The sequence below is a fragment of the Pseudophryne corroboree genome, chromosome 2 (genome assembly GCF_028390025.1).
Source record: "Pseudophryne corroboree isolate aPseCor3 chromosome 2, aPseCor3.hap2, whole genome shotgun sequence".
Taxonomy (NCBI): Eukaryota; Metazoa; Chordata; class Amphibia; order Anura; family Myobatrachidae; genus Pseudophryne; species Pseudophryne corroboree.
Genome location: NC_086445.1, coordinates 452,052,690 through 452,069,409, shown reverse-complemented (window position 1 = coordinate 452,069,409; position 16,720 = coordinate 452,052,690). Strand labels below are relative to the sequence as shown.

The 16,720-nt window shown below is 50.6% G+C and overlaps 1 protein-coding gene across 5 annotated transcripts in view; it reads right to left on the bottom strand.

Moving 5' to 3' along the window:
- Positions 1-16,720, bottom strand: part of GTF2IRD1 (GTF2I repeat domain containing 1) — a 191,923-nt gene that overhangs the window by 14,155 nt on the left and 161,048 nt on the right. For all 5 annotated transcript variants that reach the window (XM_063953724.1, XM_063953725.1, XM_063953726.1 and 2 more), the window contains exon 24: positions 15,936-16,128. In XM_063953724.1, coding sequence (XP_063809794.1) covers positions 15,936-16,128 — 193 coding nt within the window. The remainder of the gene's footprint in view (positions 1-15,935; positions 16,129-16,720) is intronic.

Here is a 16,720-nt window from a genome sequence, read left to right as displayed (position 1 = left end):
TGATATATTTAATGGAGAATATACATAAAAAAGATTCACAAATGCATAACTAGGTTAATAGAAAGGTATAGGCTCCCAGACCCAGGCTTCACTAACTAGATAGTGAGCCCTCAGTACCCATTTAAGCAGTGTTTAAACTCTGTACTGTACTAAAACCTATGATGAAAACATTTGTGATGTTACAGTCATGCCTATCCAGCCTACAATCAATTACTTCTATAATATGTGAACTAATATATCATACAAAATATTAGTTTGTGGTTCCCTAATTGTAGTAACCTAAAATTTCACTTTTTCACACTACAGTATTTGCAAATGAACTTTTGTTTTCTAATATATGGAATTAAGGCTTTTAGGGCAATACGCTAGAAAAAATCATATAGGCACTTCACAAGCAGAGAAACTGATTTCACGAGTGCTCCTTAGAACAGGTATGAATGGGTGGTATTCATGTGACCGCCGGTCAGCTGACCGACAGTCACATGACCTCCTCCATCAGCCCGACGGCTCACTATCCCGATGGTCGGCATGCCGACCAACAGGGACTATTTCCACTCGTGGGTCTCCACGACACCCATAGAGTGGGAATAGAACCCGTGGGGACCGCAGTTCGCCACCGAGCCCGCAGCGTGGCGAGCGCAGCGAGCCCGCAAGGGGCTTGCTGCACTCGCCCCTCCCCGCCGGGATCCAGGCGTCGGTATGCTGCCGGGATCCCGGCGTCGGTAAGCTGACCGGCGGTCTCCCGACCGCCGGTCACCAGTACTACACCCGTATGAATAGACTATAAGAGGGTAACCAACAATATTTCACTTATTTAAATCATTATATTTGGTGCTAGAACTTTCTGGAAACTTCCTCATACTTGAAAGGACTTCTGCCTAAAACTGGCAGATGAAGACTCAGACATGGCTATTGCTGCCATTTCAAATATGCATTAGGAATAAATGCTCAGCAACATTTCACAACAGTTCACAGTTTGTTTCCATGCTTACACGTAACTAAAGCTGGGCATACAGTATACAGTTATCTGGCAGATGATCTGCCGGATCTGATTGGTTGGAATTAAAATCTGGTAATGGATGAGAGCAAATGACAGTCGACCATTTGCTACCAAAGACTGGAAATTGACCAAAATCTGTTGTTCAGACAAATTGGTTAAATCATGGATTTAACCAATTTGTCTGAATAATATTTTTTTGTACGTTTTCCACAGTTGGGAACAAATGGTCAACTGTCATTGTACAGTGTATGCCCAGCAGAATGAATATCAGGTATTCAAAAAATATCTGCCAAAAACATGACTGAGTCTTCATCTGATGATGTTGCATTTAACTCCTAATTTAATTATAAGAAGTTATCCTGGTATGTTGTGGTATACCTAGAATACCTAGGTATTTTGTGGTTTACCTAGAATGTCCCATAATTCATCTAGGGGTCGAGCTTTTAGTCATGCGGCTCCAACTCTATGGAACTCACTTCACCGCACTGTGCGAAAGGCCTCAACAAATAGAATCCTTCAAAGGTAGACTCAATACTTTCCTGTTAACTCAAGCATTTCCATAATGTCCCTACAGTATCTACATGCTTCTGTATTCTATGAAAAGGTGTTCTGTACTCCATTATTTTCTGTACTATATTATGCTATGCATCTGTTAAGCGCCTTGAGTCCTATTGGGGAAAGAGCGCTATATAAATAAAAATAGGATTTTAGTATCTACCGGTAAATCCTTTTCTCTTAGTCCGTAGAGGATGCTGGGGACTCCGTAAGGACCATGGGGTATAGACGGATCCGCAGGAGCTTGGGCACACTATAAAGTACCCAAAAGTAATAACTGCAGACACAGTACGCACTGGGACAGGCGTCCTAGAGGATGCTGGGGACTCCGTAAGGACCATGGGGTTTATACCAAAGCTCCAAAACGGGCGGGAGAGTGCGGATGACGCTGCAGCACCGAATGAGCAAACATAAGGTCCCCAAAAATCAGGGTATCAAACTTGTAGAGCATAGCAAAAGCGTTTGATCCCGACCAAGAATCCGCTCTGCAAAGTTGAACCGCCGAGACTCCTTGGGCATCCGACCAAGAAAAACCCATCTTCTCAAAAAAATGGACCTCCACCGACTTCGGTGACGGCAATTCAATCGTAGAACGAACATGCCAAACCGCATCACAGATTCAGCGTGTAACAGACTGCATAACGCAGTCTCCCAAACCATGCTGGGAACATACCAGACAAATAGAGCCTCTGTTTCTTCAAACTGAACCAAATTTACGACCTACATACCCAAATCCCTGGCTAGATCAAGGGAATTTGAATCAGCTAATGCCTAAGTAACCACCGGCATCAAAATAGACCGATTTCTGTGAAACCTAGAAACCACTCTTGGTAAAACTACCTCCTGAGTACTCAATTCCTCTCCATCCACCTGAAAGATCAAACAAGGCTCTTGTGAGACAAAACTACCACTTTCGACACCCGCCTTGCGGGCATCAAAGCCAATAGCATGACCACTTTCCAAGAGAAAAATTTTGTGAAGAAAATTATTAGGCTTGCCTCCACACCGGCTTGTAAAGTATGGATAAGCATGCCCTAGCTGAAAGTCCTCCATAGGAGCCTTCCTGGATACACACCGAGACACACAATAACTACGGTGGTAACGCTTTGCCGTTAGTTCTTTCCTAGCCTGAAGAATTGAGGAAACGACTTCACTGGGAACACCCCTTCGGCTTAGGATATGGCATTCAACCGCCCCCGCGTCAGACGCAGTCGCGGGAAGTCCTGATACACGCCCTGATCTTGTTGTAACATTACCTCACGTAGAGGAAGAGGGCAGTAATCTTCTATGAGGAAACCATGAAACTGGATAGCCAACCCTCGCTGGCTAGACCGGATTCAAGAGGATCCCCGGAACCTTCGATTATCTTACGCTTACCACCGTCAGAAAAGTGAAAGCTGAGAGGTCACATAGACCGACTAAAAACACCCACGGAGACACGAGGATGTCCACTGCTATATCTTGAGTGATCCTGGACCTGGAACAATCTCCTTGAGGCCTCTCGTTGAGGCGAGACGCCCACATGTCCAATTGCGACACTCCTCAAAGACTTGTCACATCTGGGAAAGCTTCTCGATGATGACTGAATTTTTCCCAGCTGGATATCGCGTCAGCAGAGGAAATCTATTTCTCCGTCGTTTACCTCCGGAACGAAGACTGCTAAAATAGCGTTTACCAGACTTCCCACTCAACTGCAAACTGTGCATCTTCTGCCATTGCCGCTTTGCTCCTTGTTCCGCCATAGCGGCTTACTTACGCCACTGCTGACAAGTCGTCTGGCAGAACTAACACGGCAGAACACGAAGAATACGTTCGTCGAAATAGCTCTTAATTCAAGAAAGCTTACAGCAGACAAGTTTCCCAACTTGACCTTATCCACTGGAAATACGTCCCTTGCAAAGGACTGCTCCCCAGCTTCGGAGATCTGTATGCACGGACACCAGGATCTAAACCTGGATCCCGAACCTTCATTCCTCTAGAAGGAAAGAACTGAGCAGACACCACGGTAGCGATGTCCTGTCCGTTTGGATTATATTCCGGTGCATGCGCAGGTGAGACCCGGACCACATTTCCAACTGGTCCAATGAAAACCACTCTGGTAATAGACCTGCTGACCGAAAAAGGTCTCTTAGGCCGCACCCATCTGTCTTATTAACGGAACATATTGATGAGGTGTCACCTCAAAGCCGATCCAACTCTGGACCCTCAGACCTCTTTCCACAGGAAAAATACCTAACCTTAACCGGTCAGTATCTACTCCGAAACCCACTTTTGACATTGGGAACAACAGCCAATCCCTGTATCGAAGAACAGTCAGAGAGAAACAACGATTTGCACAACAGGGACAACCAGACAATGTCCTGAACCTGACGCACCTCTGTATTGCGTCGCGTACTACCTCCCCTTCCAGAGGGGAATGGCAAGATCTATTAGAAAAAACAGTAAGGGGAAACAACCGTAACTCAGAATGTCCCCCTTTGGCTTCTATTAATAACTCACAGGTCCTAATCTATTCCTGGACTAACGGAAAATTAGTAGACAAGTGGTCACCGGAGTGGGGACCAGCCAGATAGACTCAGCGACAAGTGGTGGATGTAGTGAAAACAGAAAACGACATCCACTTCTGCGAACCTAACAAGGCTGCAGAACTCTTACCTTTTCACCTTCCACTGTCTGCACAGAAAAGGAAAAAAGAACGGTATCGAACCAGTTAAAACGACTGCATCCCACAAAAGAATGCGTCACCAACCGTTGTGAAGGAGGCTAACTCACGAAGTTAGACTTACCAGTGGAATCCGCCGATATCGACTGAACAGAGGCCACACCAAACAGCTGTATACCTCCCACCAGCATCTCCCGGAGACATCCTCCGCATTTTCCGGTCACACCTCCTGCTGTCATGTGGCAGCCTGCTGTAATGTTATAAGGCAGAATAAACATAGGCAAACCTACCCACTCTGGGTAGGATCCTACCCGAATACAACACTCCCTCAAGTGCATACAGTGCAAATAAGGACAAAGTATAGAAAATAAGAATTTACTTACCGATAATTCTATTTCTCGTAGTCCGTAGTGGATGCTGGGAACTCCGTAAGGACCATGGGGAATAGCGGCTCCGCAGGAGACTGGGCACAAAAAGAAAAGCTTTAGGACTACCTGGTGTGCACTGGCTCCTCCCCCTATGACCCTCCTCCAAGCCTCAGTTAGGATACTGTGCCCGGACGAGCGTACACAATAAGGAAGGATTTTTGAATCCCGGGTAAGACTCATACCAGCCACACCAATCACACCGTACAACTTGTGATACAAAACCCAGTTAACAGCATGATAACAGAGGAGCCTCTGAATAGATGGCTCACAACAAGAACCCGATTAGTTAACAATAACTATGTACAAGTATTGCAGACAATCCGCACTTGGGATGGGCGCCCAGCATCCACTACGGACTACGAGAAATAGAATTATCGGTAAGTAAATTCTTATTTTCTCTGACGTCCTAGTGGATGCTGGGAACTCCGTAAGGACCATGGGGATTATACCAAAGCTCCCAAACGGGCGGGAGAGTGCGGATGACTCTGCAGCACCGAATGAGAAAACTCAAGGTCCTCCTCAGCCAGAGTGTCAAATTTGTAAAATTTTACAAAGGTATTTGACCCTGACCAAGTAGCAGCTCGGCAAAGTTGTAAAGCCGAGACCCCTCGGGCAGCCGCCCAGGATGAGCCCACCTTCCTTGTGGAGTGGGCTTTTACAGATTTTGGCTGTGGCAGGCCTGCCACAGAATGCGCAAGCTGAATTGTATTACAAATCCAGCGAGCAATAGTCTGCTTAGAAGCAGGAGCACCCAGCTTGTTGGGTGCGTACAGGATAAACAGCGAGTCAGATTTTCTGACTCCAGCCGTCCTGGAAATATATATTTTCAGGGCCCTGACAACGTCTAGCAACTTGGAGTCCTCCAAGTCCCTAGTAGCCGCAGGCACCACAATAGGCTGATTCAGGTGAAACGCTGACACCACCTTAGGGAGAAACTGAGGACGAGTCCTCAATTCCGCCCTGTCCGAATGGAAAATCAGATAAGGGCTTTTACAGGATAAAGCCGCCAATTCCGACACGCGCCTGGCCGAAGCCAGGGCCAACAGCATGACCACTTTCCACGTGAGATATTTTAAATCCACAGATTTTAGTGGTTCAAACCAATGTGATTTTAGGAACCCCAAAACTACATTGAGATCCCAAGGTGCCACTGGAGGCACAAAAGGAGGCTGTATATGCAGCACCCCCTTGACAAACGTCCGAACTTCAGGAACTGAAGCCAGTTCTTTCTGGAAGAAAATCGACAGGGCCGAAATCTGAACCTTAATGGATCCCAATTTGAGGCCCATAGACACTCCTGTTTGCAGGAAATGCAGGAATCGACCCAGTTGAAATTCCTCCGTCGGGGCCTTCCTGGCCTCGCACCACGCAACATATTTTCGCCAAATGCGGTGATAATGCTTTGCGGTTACATCCTTTCTGGCTTTTATCAAAGTAGGGATGACTTCTTCTGGAATGCCTTTTTCCTTCAGGATCCGGCGTTCAACCGCCATGCCGTCAAACGCAGCCGCGGTAAGTCTTGGAACAGACAGGGTCACTGCTGGAGCAGGTCCCTTCTTAGAGGTAGAGGCCACGGGTCCTCTGTGAGCATCTCTTGAAGTTCCGGGTACCAAGTCCTTCTTGGCCAATCCGGAGCCACGAGTATAGTTCTTACTCCTCTCCGTCTTATAATTCTCAGTACCTTGGGTATGAGCGGCAGAGGAGGGAACACATAAACCGACTGGTACACCCACGGCGTTACCAGGGCGTCCACAGCTATCGCCTGAGGGTCCCTTGACCTGGCGCAATAACTTTTTAGTTTTTTGTTGAGGCGGGACGCCATCATGTCCACCTTTGGTTTTTCCCAACGGCTTACAATCATGTGGAAAATTGCTTCGTAACAAGCCACCATTTTTCCCAGGACCCTTGTGCATTGATGCACCGATACTTGACCTGGTTTTAGGAGGTTTCTGACTAGATCGGATAACTCCCTGGCTTTCTCCTCCGGGAGAAATACCTTTTTCTGGACTGTGTCCAGAATCATCCCTAGGAACAGAAGACGTGTCGTCGGGATCAGCTGCGATTTTGGAATATTGAGAATCCAACCGTGCTGTCGTAACACTTCTTGAGACAGTGCTACCCCGACTACCAACTGTTCCCTGGATCTCGCCCTTATCAGGAGATCGTCCAAGTACGGGATAATTAAAACTCCCTTCCTTCGAAGGAGTATCATCATTTCGGCCATTACCTTGGTAAAGACCCGCGGTGCCGTGGACAATCCAAACGGCAGCGTTTGGAACTGATAGTGGCAGTTCTGTACCACAAACCTGAGGTACCCTTGGTGAGAAGGGTAAATTGGGACATGCAGGTAAGCATCCTTGATGTCCAGAGACACCATATAATCCCCTTCCTCCAGGCTCGAGATAACCGCTCTGAGTGACTCCATCTTGAATTTGAACTTCTTTATGTAAGTGTTCAATGACTTTAGATTTAAAATGGGTCTCACCGAGCCGTCCGGCTTCGGTACCACAAACATTGTGGAATAATACCCCTTTCCTTGTTGCAGGAGGGGTACCTTGATTATCACCTGCTGGGAATACAGCTTGTGGATAGCTTCTAATACCGCCTCCCTGTCGGAAGGAGTCGTCGGTAAGGCAGACTTTAGGAAACGGCGAGGGGGAGACGTCTCGAATTCCAATTTGTACCCCTGAGATACTACCTGAAGGATCCAGGGATCTACTTGTGAGCGAGCCCACTGTGCGCTGAAATTTTTGAGATGGGCCCCCACCGTACCTGAGTCCGCCTGTAGAGCCCCAGCGTCATGCTGAGGACTTGGCGGAAGCGGGGGAGGACTTCTGTTCCTGGGAACTGGCTGTTTGCTGCAGCCTTTTTCCTCTCCCTCTGCCACGGGGCAGAAAAGAGGAGCCTTTTGCCCGCTTGCCCTTATGGGGCCGAAAGGACTGCGCATGATAATACGATGTCTTCTTTTGTTGAGAGGCGACCTGGGGTAAAAACGTGGATTTCCCAGCAGTTGCCGTGGAAACCAGGTCCGACAGACCTACCCCAAATAACTCCTCCCCTTTATAAGGCAATACTTCCATATGCCTTTTAGAATCGGCATCACCTGACCACTGCCGAGTCCATAACCCCCTTCTGGCGGAAATGGACATAGCATTTACTCGTGATGCCAGTCGGCAAATATCCCTCTGTGCATCACGCATGTATAAAAATGCATCTTTTAAATGCTCTCCAGTAAGTAATATACTGTCCCTATCCAGGGTATCAATATTGTCTGTCAGGGAATCTGACCAAGCCACCCCAGCACTGCACATCCAGGCTGAGGCGATTGCTGGTCGCAGTATAACACCAGTGTGTGTGTATATACACTTCAGGATAGTCTCCTGCTTTCTGTCAGCAGGATCCTTAAGGGCGGCCGTATCCGGAGACGGTAGTGCCACCTGTTTGGACAAGCGTGTGAGCGCTTTATCTACCCTAGGGGGAGTTTCCCAACGCGCCCTATCCTCTGGCGGGAAAGGGTACATTGCCAATAACTTCCTAGGAATTATTTGTTTTTTATCAGGAGAAACCCACGCTTCATCACACACTTCATTTAATTCCTCAGATGTAGGAAAAACTACCGGTAGTTTTTTCTCACCAAACATAATACCCTTTTTAGTGGTACACGTGGTATTATCAGAAATGTGTAAAACATTTTTCATTGCCTCAATCATGTAACGTGTGGCCCTACTGGAAGTTACATTTGTCTCCTCGTCGTCGACACTGGAGTCAGTATCCGTGTCGACGTCTGTATCTGCCATCTGAGGTAGCGGGCGTTTTAGAGCCCCTGATGGCCTTTGAGACTCCTGGACAGGCACAAGCTGAGAAGCCGGCTGTCCCATGTCATCAAACTTCTTATGTAAAGAGTTGACACTTTCACGTAATTCCTTCCATAAGCCCATCCACTCAGGTGTCGACCCCCTAGGGGGTGACATCTCCACTACAGGCAATTGCTCCGCCTCCACATCATTTTCCTCTTCGTACATGTCGACACAGCCGTACCGACACACAGCACACACACCGGGAATGCTCTGATAGAGGACAGGACCCCACTAGCCCTTTGGGGAGACATAGGGAGAGTATGCCAGCACACACCAGAGCGCTATATATACACAGGGATATCACTATATAGAGTGTTTTCCCTTATAGCTGCTGTTATCTGTAATACTGCGCCTAATTAGTGCCCCCCCTCTCTATTTTACCCTTTTCTGTAGTGCAGGACTGCAGGAGAGAGTCAGGGAGACGTCCTTCCAGCGGAGCTGTGAGGGAAAATGGCGCCAGTGTGCTGAGAGAGATAGCTCCGCCCCCTTTTCGGCGGACTTTTCTCCCGCTTTTTTGTAAAATCTGGCAGGGGTTAATGTACATCCATATAGCCCTGGGGGCTATATGTGATGTATTTTTGCCAGCCAAGGTGTTAATATTGCTGCTCAGGGCGCCCCCCCCCCAGCGCCCTGCACCCATCAGTGACCGCAGTGTGAGGTGTGCATGAGGAGCAATGGCGCACAGCTGCAGTGCTGTGCGCTACCTTGATGAAGACTGATGTCTTCTGCCGCCGATTTTCCGGACCTCTTCTTGCTTCTGGCTCTGTAAGGGGGCCGGCGGCGCAGCTCTGGGACCGGACTCCGAGGCTGGGCCTGTGTTCGATCCCTCTGGAGCTAATGGTGTCCAGTAGCCTAAGAAGCCCAAGCTGGCTGCAAGCAGGCAGGTTCGCTTCTTCTCCCCTTAGTCCCTCGATGCAGTGAGCCTGTTGCCAGCAGGTCTCACTGAAAATAAAAAACCTAAAACTAACTTTTTCCTAAGAAGCTCAGGAGAGCCCCCTAGATTGCACCCTGCTCGGTCGGGCACAAAAATCTAACGGAGGCTTGGAGGAGGGTCATAGGGGGAGGAGCCAGTGCACACCAGGTAGTCCTAAAGCTTTTCTTTTTGTGCCCAGTCTCCTGCGGAGCCGCTATTCCCCATGGTCCTTACGGAGTTCCCAGCATCCACTAGGACGTCAGAGAAATAAAATTTCACTTAGCTGCCTGTGTATGATCCTTTGTGACCGGCTCTGCGTCGACCAGGAGTTGACTGTCATAATTTTCTCTCCGCGTTGTGAAGAGAATAATATTCGGACTCCTTGAGAGGATCGAAACCAACTCGTCACGTCCAATCTAGAGCTTAATCAACAGAGCGACCAGCACATGATAAGAATACCATTATTTCAGCATTCGTGGATATACCTCATGTAATACACAATAAAAGACATATATCCTAACCATGCATATAGAACCTATCTCCTATATAATAGCCCAGATCTGTGACTTTGTGACTCATTTGCTAACGCTGGGTGGAGTCACAACACTGGGCGGAGTTAGTAAAATGAGTCACAGATCTGGGCAAATCTATAGGAGACTAGGAGCAGAAGCAGATGGTATGGGCATGGCACAGGCAGGGGTGCATACCTACCAGCTTTCTTCAGGCAGGAGGGACACATATGCGGCGAAAAGGGGGCGTGGCCAACGAAGAGGGGCGTGGCTTCACCTGAGGGCCCCCGTTTTCGTCAGTGAGGGGTCATGCCCAGCGCTTTGTGAGCTGCTGGCATGCCCCCAGGGGCGGATTATGAGTCCGGGGGGCCCAGGGCACTTGAGACAGGGGGGCCCTATCTCATTGCTGTGCCTGCTGTGGGTTTGGGGGCGTGGCCTAATCACGCCTGCGTGGCCACGCCCCCTTATGCAAATCCCGGATTTTTTTTCCCATCGGATTTTGGCCCCTCAGCTAGGGGTAAATCCAGAGGGGGTGGTCGCTCCCCCCTACACACCCGCACAGGCAGAAGAAAGCAGGGAGGCTGCTGCCTCCCTGCAACACCACAGACCTGCCAACACGCAGCAGCGTGCGCTGGCTGTAGCACAATGCTGCTGCTGTTACTGGCAGGACGGGGAGCTTCAGAGCTGGGACAGAGCTACTCCAGCCAGGGAGGCCCCTAAAACTGTGGGGCCCACGGTACGTACCCCCTGCCCCCCCCCCTTAATCCAGCTCTGTTGCCGGAACCCCCCCTTAATCCGTACCACCTGATGCCCCTTCTCCGCCTGTCTCCACTAAATAGACGCTGTGCGCATCTATTCACCGCTGCTCTGCTAAGCAGAACAGCGAGTTCAGGAGCTTCCCAACTGCCCCCCCTTCACCGCGGGACACTGCGGCCCACGGGTGGGACAGCGGGACAGACTCCAAAAAATGGGACTGTCCAGCGAAAATCGGGACAGTGGGGAGGTATGGGGGTGTGTGAGGGGGTATGCTGTACAGACAGACGGGCACCGGCTCACTGTGTACTTGACCCCCCACATCAGCAAACTCAGCAGGGGCTCTCTGGCGCGGAGGAGCGTCACTTTCTGGCACACTCCACACTTCTTAGCTGCAGTTTTGTGGAGCACCTGCCGCTGTGCAGGTTCCATAGTGCCTCTGTTATCTCCAGCCCCGGCAACCCCACCGCTAGCTGCAGCGCTGCCACCCGCAGTGAGGTGCGCCCAGCTCCTTCACACACTTTAGCTGGCGGGTAGCGCTGCAGAAGTCCACGCTGATTGCAGGCTCCGTCCCCCTCCTCCCTCCAGCCGCAGCGTCTCCTGGGAGCTAACCAGTCACTCCCAGTCTCCCCTGTCCACAGGGCCCGGCAGCCGCGAGGCCCGCGCCGCGTGCATGCTACGACCCCCTCCTCCCTCCAGCCGCAGCGTCTCCTGGGGGCTAACCAGTCACTCCCAGTCTCCCCTTAGCACAGTGCCTGGCACCGCGAGGTCCGCGCCGCGTGCATGCTATATGACCCCCTCCTCCCTCCAGCCGCAGCATCTCCCGGGGACTAACCAGTCACTCCCAGTCTCCCCTTACCACAGTGCCTGGCAGCTGTGTGAGGTCTGCGGTGCGTGACTGAGGAGGGGGGGAGGGATGCGGATGGGCAGAGGAAGCAGGACTCCAGCCTGAGAGAGTCAGCCATGCCAAGTCTCCACCAGCAGCAGATCCCAACAGGTTGGGTGGAACAGCAGCAGCCAGCAGCAGTGACTCCGGTAAGACACATCTGTCTGTCACCACTGTTCTGTCCCTAATACCAATCTCTCCCGTGCCCTGTGTTCTGTCATGTCCCTGTCACCCCTGGCCTTGCCCTGTCACCCCTGGCCTTGCCCTGTCACCCTTATCCTGGCCCTTTCACCCGTATCCTGGCCATTTCACCCTTATCCTGGCCATTTCACCCTTATCCTGGCCATTTCACCCTTATCCTGGCCCTGTCACCCTTATGCTGGCCCTGTTACCCCTATCCTGGCCCTGTCACCCCTGTGCTTGCCCTGTCAACCCTATAATGGCCCTGTCACCCCTGTCCTGGTCCTGCCGCCTCTACCCTGGCCATGTCACCCATATCCTGTCCCTGTCATTTCTGTCCTGGCCCCGTTGCCCCTGTCCTGGCCCCATCACCCCTGTACTGGCCCCGTCACCCCTGTCCTGGCCCCATCACCCCTGTCCTGGCCCCGTCACCCCTGTTCTGACCCTGTCACCCCTGTCCTGGCACTGTCACTGCATACCCTCCAACTACCTTTTTGGCAGGTACAGTCCCCGCAGTGCCTCCAGACCCCTCCCCAATGCACCACACCTCCGCACCTTCCTCTCCACCACATGCGGCACCCCACCCCTCCCCCATACGCAGTGCCTCCAGACCCCCTACACCACCCACAGCGCCTCCAGGCCCCCTCCACCATCCACCCCCCATATATGTCTCCCCCCACACCTGCCCCCCCTCCACCCACAGCATCTGCAGACATCCTCCTCAATCCGTGGTTCCCCCCCCACTCCTCCCCCACCCACGGCACCCCTACACCTGCCCCTCCACCACCTGCAGCGCTTCGAGACCCCCTTCCCCATCTGCCGCACCACCTGTACCTGCTCCTCCCCCACCCATGGTGCCTCCAGACCCCCTACCCCACCCCCACCACCCCCGCCCCTTCCCATCCCACAGCACCTCTGGAAGCCTTCACCCATCCGCAACATCCCCGCACCTGCCCCTCTCCCACCCATGGCACCCCTGTCCCTCCCCCACCTGCAGTGCCTCTGGACCCCTCCCCCATCTACAGCCCCCACTCCTCCCCCCTCCCCCATCCATAGCACCTCCCGACCCTTCCTCATCCGGGCCCCCCCATGCATCCGCCCCCTCCTCCACCCGCAGCATCTACAGACACCCTCCCCCATCCGCAGTCCCACCCGCACCCGCTACATTCTGTACATCATGCCCTGCAGGTGCTGTTCATGCCGTCGCAAGGGGCTGCGCCTCCTTCACCAACGCACGCCCTTTCATTGTGCAATATTTAACCACTAACAAAGGAATGCAGGTAATACTCCATATAATACAAATATTGAACCCGAGAAAGGCATGCAAGGGTTAAGGGGGCGTAGCCCCTTGCGACGGTGTGAAGAGCGCCCGTAGGGCGCGATGAAGCACCTAGTATCTACATATATACACATATAGACATAACTTATACGCCAGTGGATTGTCCAGACCTGTCAGGTCCCTAGTGACAGTAATGTGTTGCGAATGTGTATGACCATGTACTGACATGCCCCCGATGTGGATCTACCAGGAACGTTATGGTCGACAGAAAGTTAGCAAATGTTGCCAGCAAGGAATATTAAGTGGGCAAATAATAATAATAATCACGGAACCCCGGGGGGTCTGAGGGAAGCATACAAATACAATTTTGATAACACTCCCCCCACATATACCTCTACAGATAGATAGATATATATACAGGTACCAGGCAATAACCGCCTGATAACATCTTTACCCAGGAAATACCGTTGATGCCGACAGGGTATCCACAAACAACTGTCTCTCGCCTATCGTGTTTACTGTTTTAAGCACACAAACACCAATTTGCTAATACTTAATTTTCCGAATAAAGTACCGCCAAGCGCCGACGAAGCCGACCTTTATCCCCACAGTAGTTTGTGACAAAACCCTCACACCTGTCGACATATGTCGACCAACCAATAGTGGGTACAAACCAGGAAACAGTGAATTGATGTATTACAACAAGGATTGTGCGACCATTATCAACATAATGCTAAAGGACACCCATATAGCATTAAAAAACCACTGTGCCCCCCCCACCTTCCTACTATACAGTAAGGCTTGTCGGGGACTGGAGGAAATTGGCGCTGACTCCTTCGTGACGGCTAAGCTCCGCCCCTTCCCGGCGCGCTTAAGCCCGCTCATAATAGTATAAACATTATACATATATATAAATACACAAGCCGGTCTAGCACCGTATATAGGCCCTCATTCCGAGTTGATCGGTCGCAAGGCGAATTTAGCAGAGTTACACACGCTAAGCCGCCGCCTACTGGGAGTGAATCTTAGCTTCTTAAAATTGCGACCGATGTATTCGCAATATTGCGATTACTAACTACTTAGCAGTTTCAGAGTAGCTCCAGACTTACTCTGCCTGTGCGATCAGTTCAGTGCTTGTCGTTTCTGATTGACGTCACAAACACACCCAGCGTTCGCCCAGGCACTCCCACCGTTTCTCCAGCCACTCCTGCGTTTTTTCCGGAAACGGTAGCGTTTTCAGCCACACGCCCCTAAAACGCCATGTTTCCGCCCAGTAACACCCATTTCCTGTCAATCACATTACGATCGCCGGAGCGAAGAAAAAGCCGTGAGTAAAAATACTTTCTTCATAGTAAAGTTACTTGGCGCAGTCGCAGTGCGAACTTTGCGCATGCGTACTAAGCGGATTTTCACTGCGATGCGATGAAAAAGAACGAGCGAACAACTCGGAATGAGGGCCATAGTGTAAAGACACTATATACCATAAGAAACAAATGCCGCACAGGGCGCTCCCTCCCCCGTGCGCCCTGCACCCAAACAGACCCTCGGCGTGTGGGAGCACCGGCGCTCAACGCGCCCCTGCTATCAAATGGCGGGGTTATCATATGGGGCGCCCGGGACCACAAACAACACACCAGAATCCATATAGATATATAAGCTGCCCAGGGCGCCTCCACCCCCGGCGCCCTGCACCCATGGAAGCCGGCGACGGGGAGATATGGCGCGCATCGCGCTACAACATGCTGGCGGTGGTCCGGGACACGGAGCCCCGGCACCGCAAGTTTAAGCTCACAAAGTACCGTAATATGTTGCCCAGGGCGCTCCCCCCCCAGCGCCCTGCACCCGTGGGAGCCGGCGGCAGGGGAGAAATGGCGCGCAGTGCGCTATAACATGCTGGCGGGGGTCCGGGCCACGGAGCCCCGGCACCGCCAGTGTAACGTCTCACAGCCCAGAAACCAAGAACTGTAAAATGCTGCCCAGGGTGCTCCCCCCAGCGCCCTGCACCCGTGGGAGCCGCAGGCGGGGGAACAATGGCGCGCAGCGCGCTGTGATATGCTGGCGGGGGTATGAGACACAGTGCCCAGGCACTGAAACGCTTTTATGCCAGCCTCAATAATAAATCAGTAATATGCTGCCCAGGGCGCTCCCCCCCCCAGCGCCCTGCACCCTGTGAGTGCCGTTGGTGTGTGGGAGCAAGGAGCGCAGCGCGACCGATGTACCTCCGTTACTGAAGTCTTCTTCCGTCCTGAAGTCTTCTGTTCTTCTCATACTCACCCGACTTCTTTCTTCTGGCTTCTGTGAGGGGGGTGACGGCGCGGCTCCGGGAACAAGCAGCTAGGCGCACCAAGTGATCGAACCCTCTGGAGCTAATGGTGTCCAGTAGCCGAGAAGCAGAGCCCTTGAACTAAGAAGAAGTAGGTCTGCTTCTCTCCCCTCAGTCCCACAATGCAGGGAGCCTGTAGCCAGCAGGTCTGCCTGAAAATAAAAAACCTAACAAAAGTCTTTCAGAGAAACTCAGGAGAGCTCCCCTAGTGTGTGTCCAGTCTCTCTGGGCACAAAGTCTAACTGAGGTCTGGAGGAGGGGCATAGAGGGAGGAGCCAGTTCACACCCAGTTCAAGTCTTTATAGTGTGCCCAAGCTCCTGCGGATCCTTACGGAGTCCCCAGCATCCTCTAGGACGTATGAGAAATTATTATTATTATTATTATTATTATTATTACTACAACATCATGGTTTTATCTAAGATAAACAAATTGTTATCATTTTTTATTTACTTTATGAATTAAGTATATTGAATTTGTTTCATTAGTTATAGCATTAAATAATTTCTCAATCAAAGTACATAAGATGAGATAGAATAAGGCATAATGAATTGATGACTAGAAAGCATTTACCATGGAGTAATATACTTACTGCAGCTGGTTTATTATAACCATATGAATGTTCTCCCGAGCTTTCAAGATTTTTTCCAGCCGACTGATGTCATAAGTATTTGGGTTCCTGAAGGGTATGTCATTTGGCAGGCCAGTTATTTCTATAGAGTCGGGATTATCCCTTATTAACTTGTACGGTACGAGCACTGGGCGACCCAACCCGAGAGCTTCACCTGCACCAATCAAGAGTCAATTGTATTTTTATTTTTTTATGCAAATAGTATTTATTCAGTTTTGTTCATATGGACAAAGAAACTCTGTGTATCAAGACAGCGAAATAACTGTGTATCAGTGGGAACAAGAGTACCCAGAATGTCTATCTTAAGGTGAAATATATACTGTAAAATGAAGAACGAGAAGGAAAAAATAAAAAGAAGAAAATTCCAAGGAGATAGAAAATAACAAAAAGAAGAGGGACGGGACATAGGAAGGAATTGGAGGGAGGGATCACCACCGGGGTTCCCGGGATATTATACATTTTTAGGGCGGTATTCAATTCTTTTCACCCCTTTCCACATCCGTTCTGTTTCTGCTGACGGGCGTGTTATAATCATTTCAGCTCGCTACACCCTGCAGTAGCGAGGGCACCCAACCCGTTACACAGCTAAACCTGATTACTATGGGCGTGATATGCATGATAACGGGGATCACTTTAGAAAGGAGATTGGACGTGGTATATCATTTGAATACCGCCCTAAATATTTATAATACAGAGAAGAGTATATTTACACAACATTTCTAATCTGTCAAGTCAATGTAGCATGG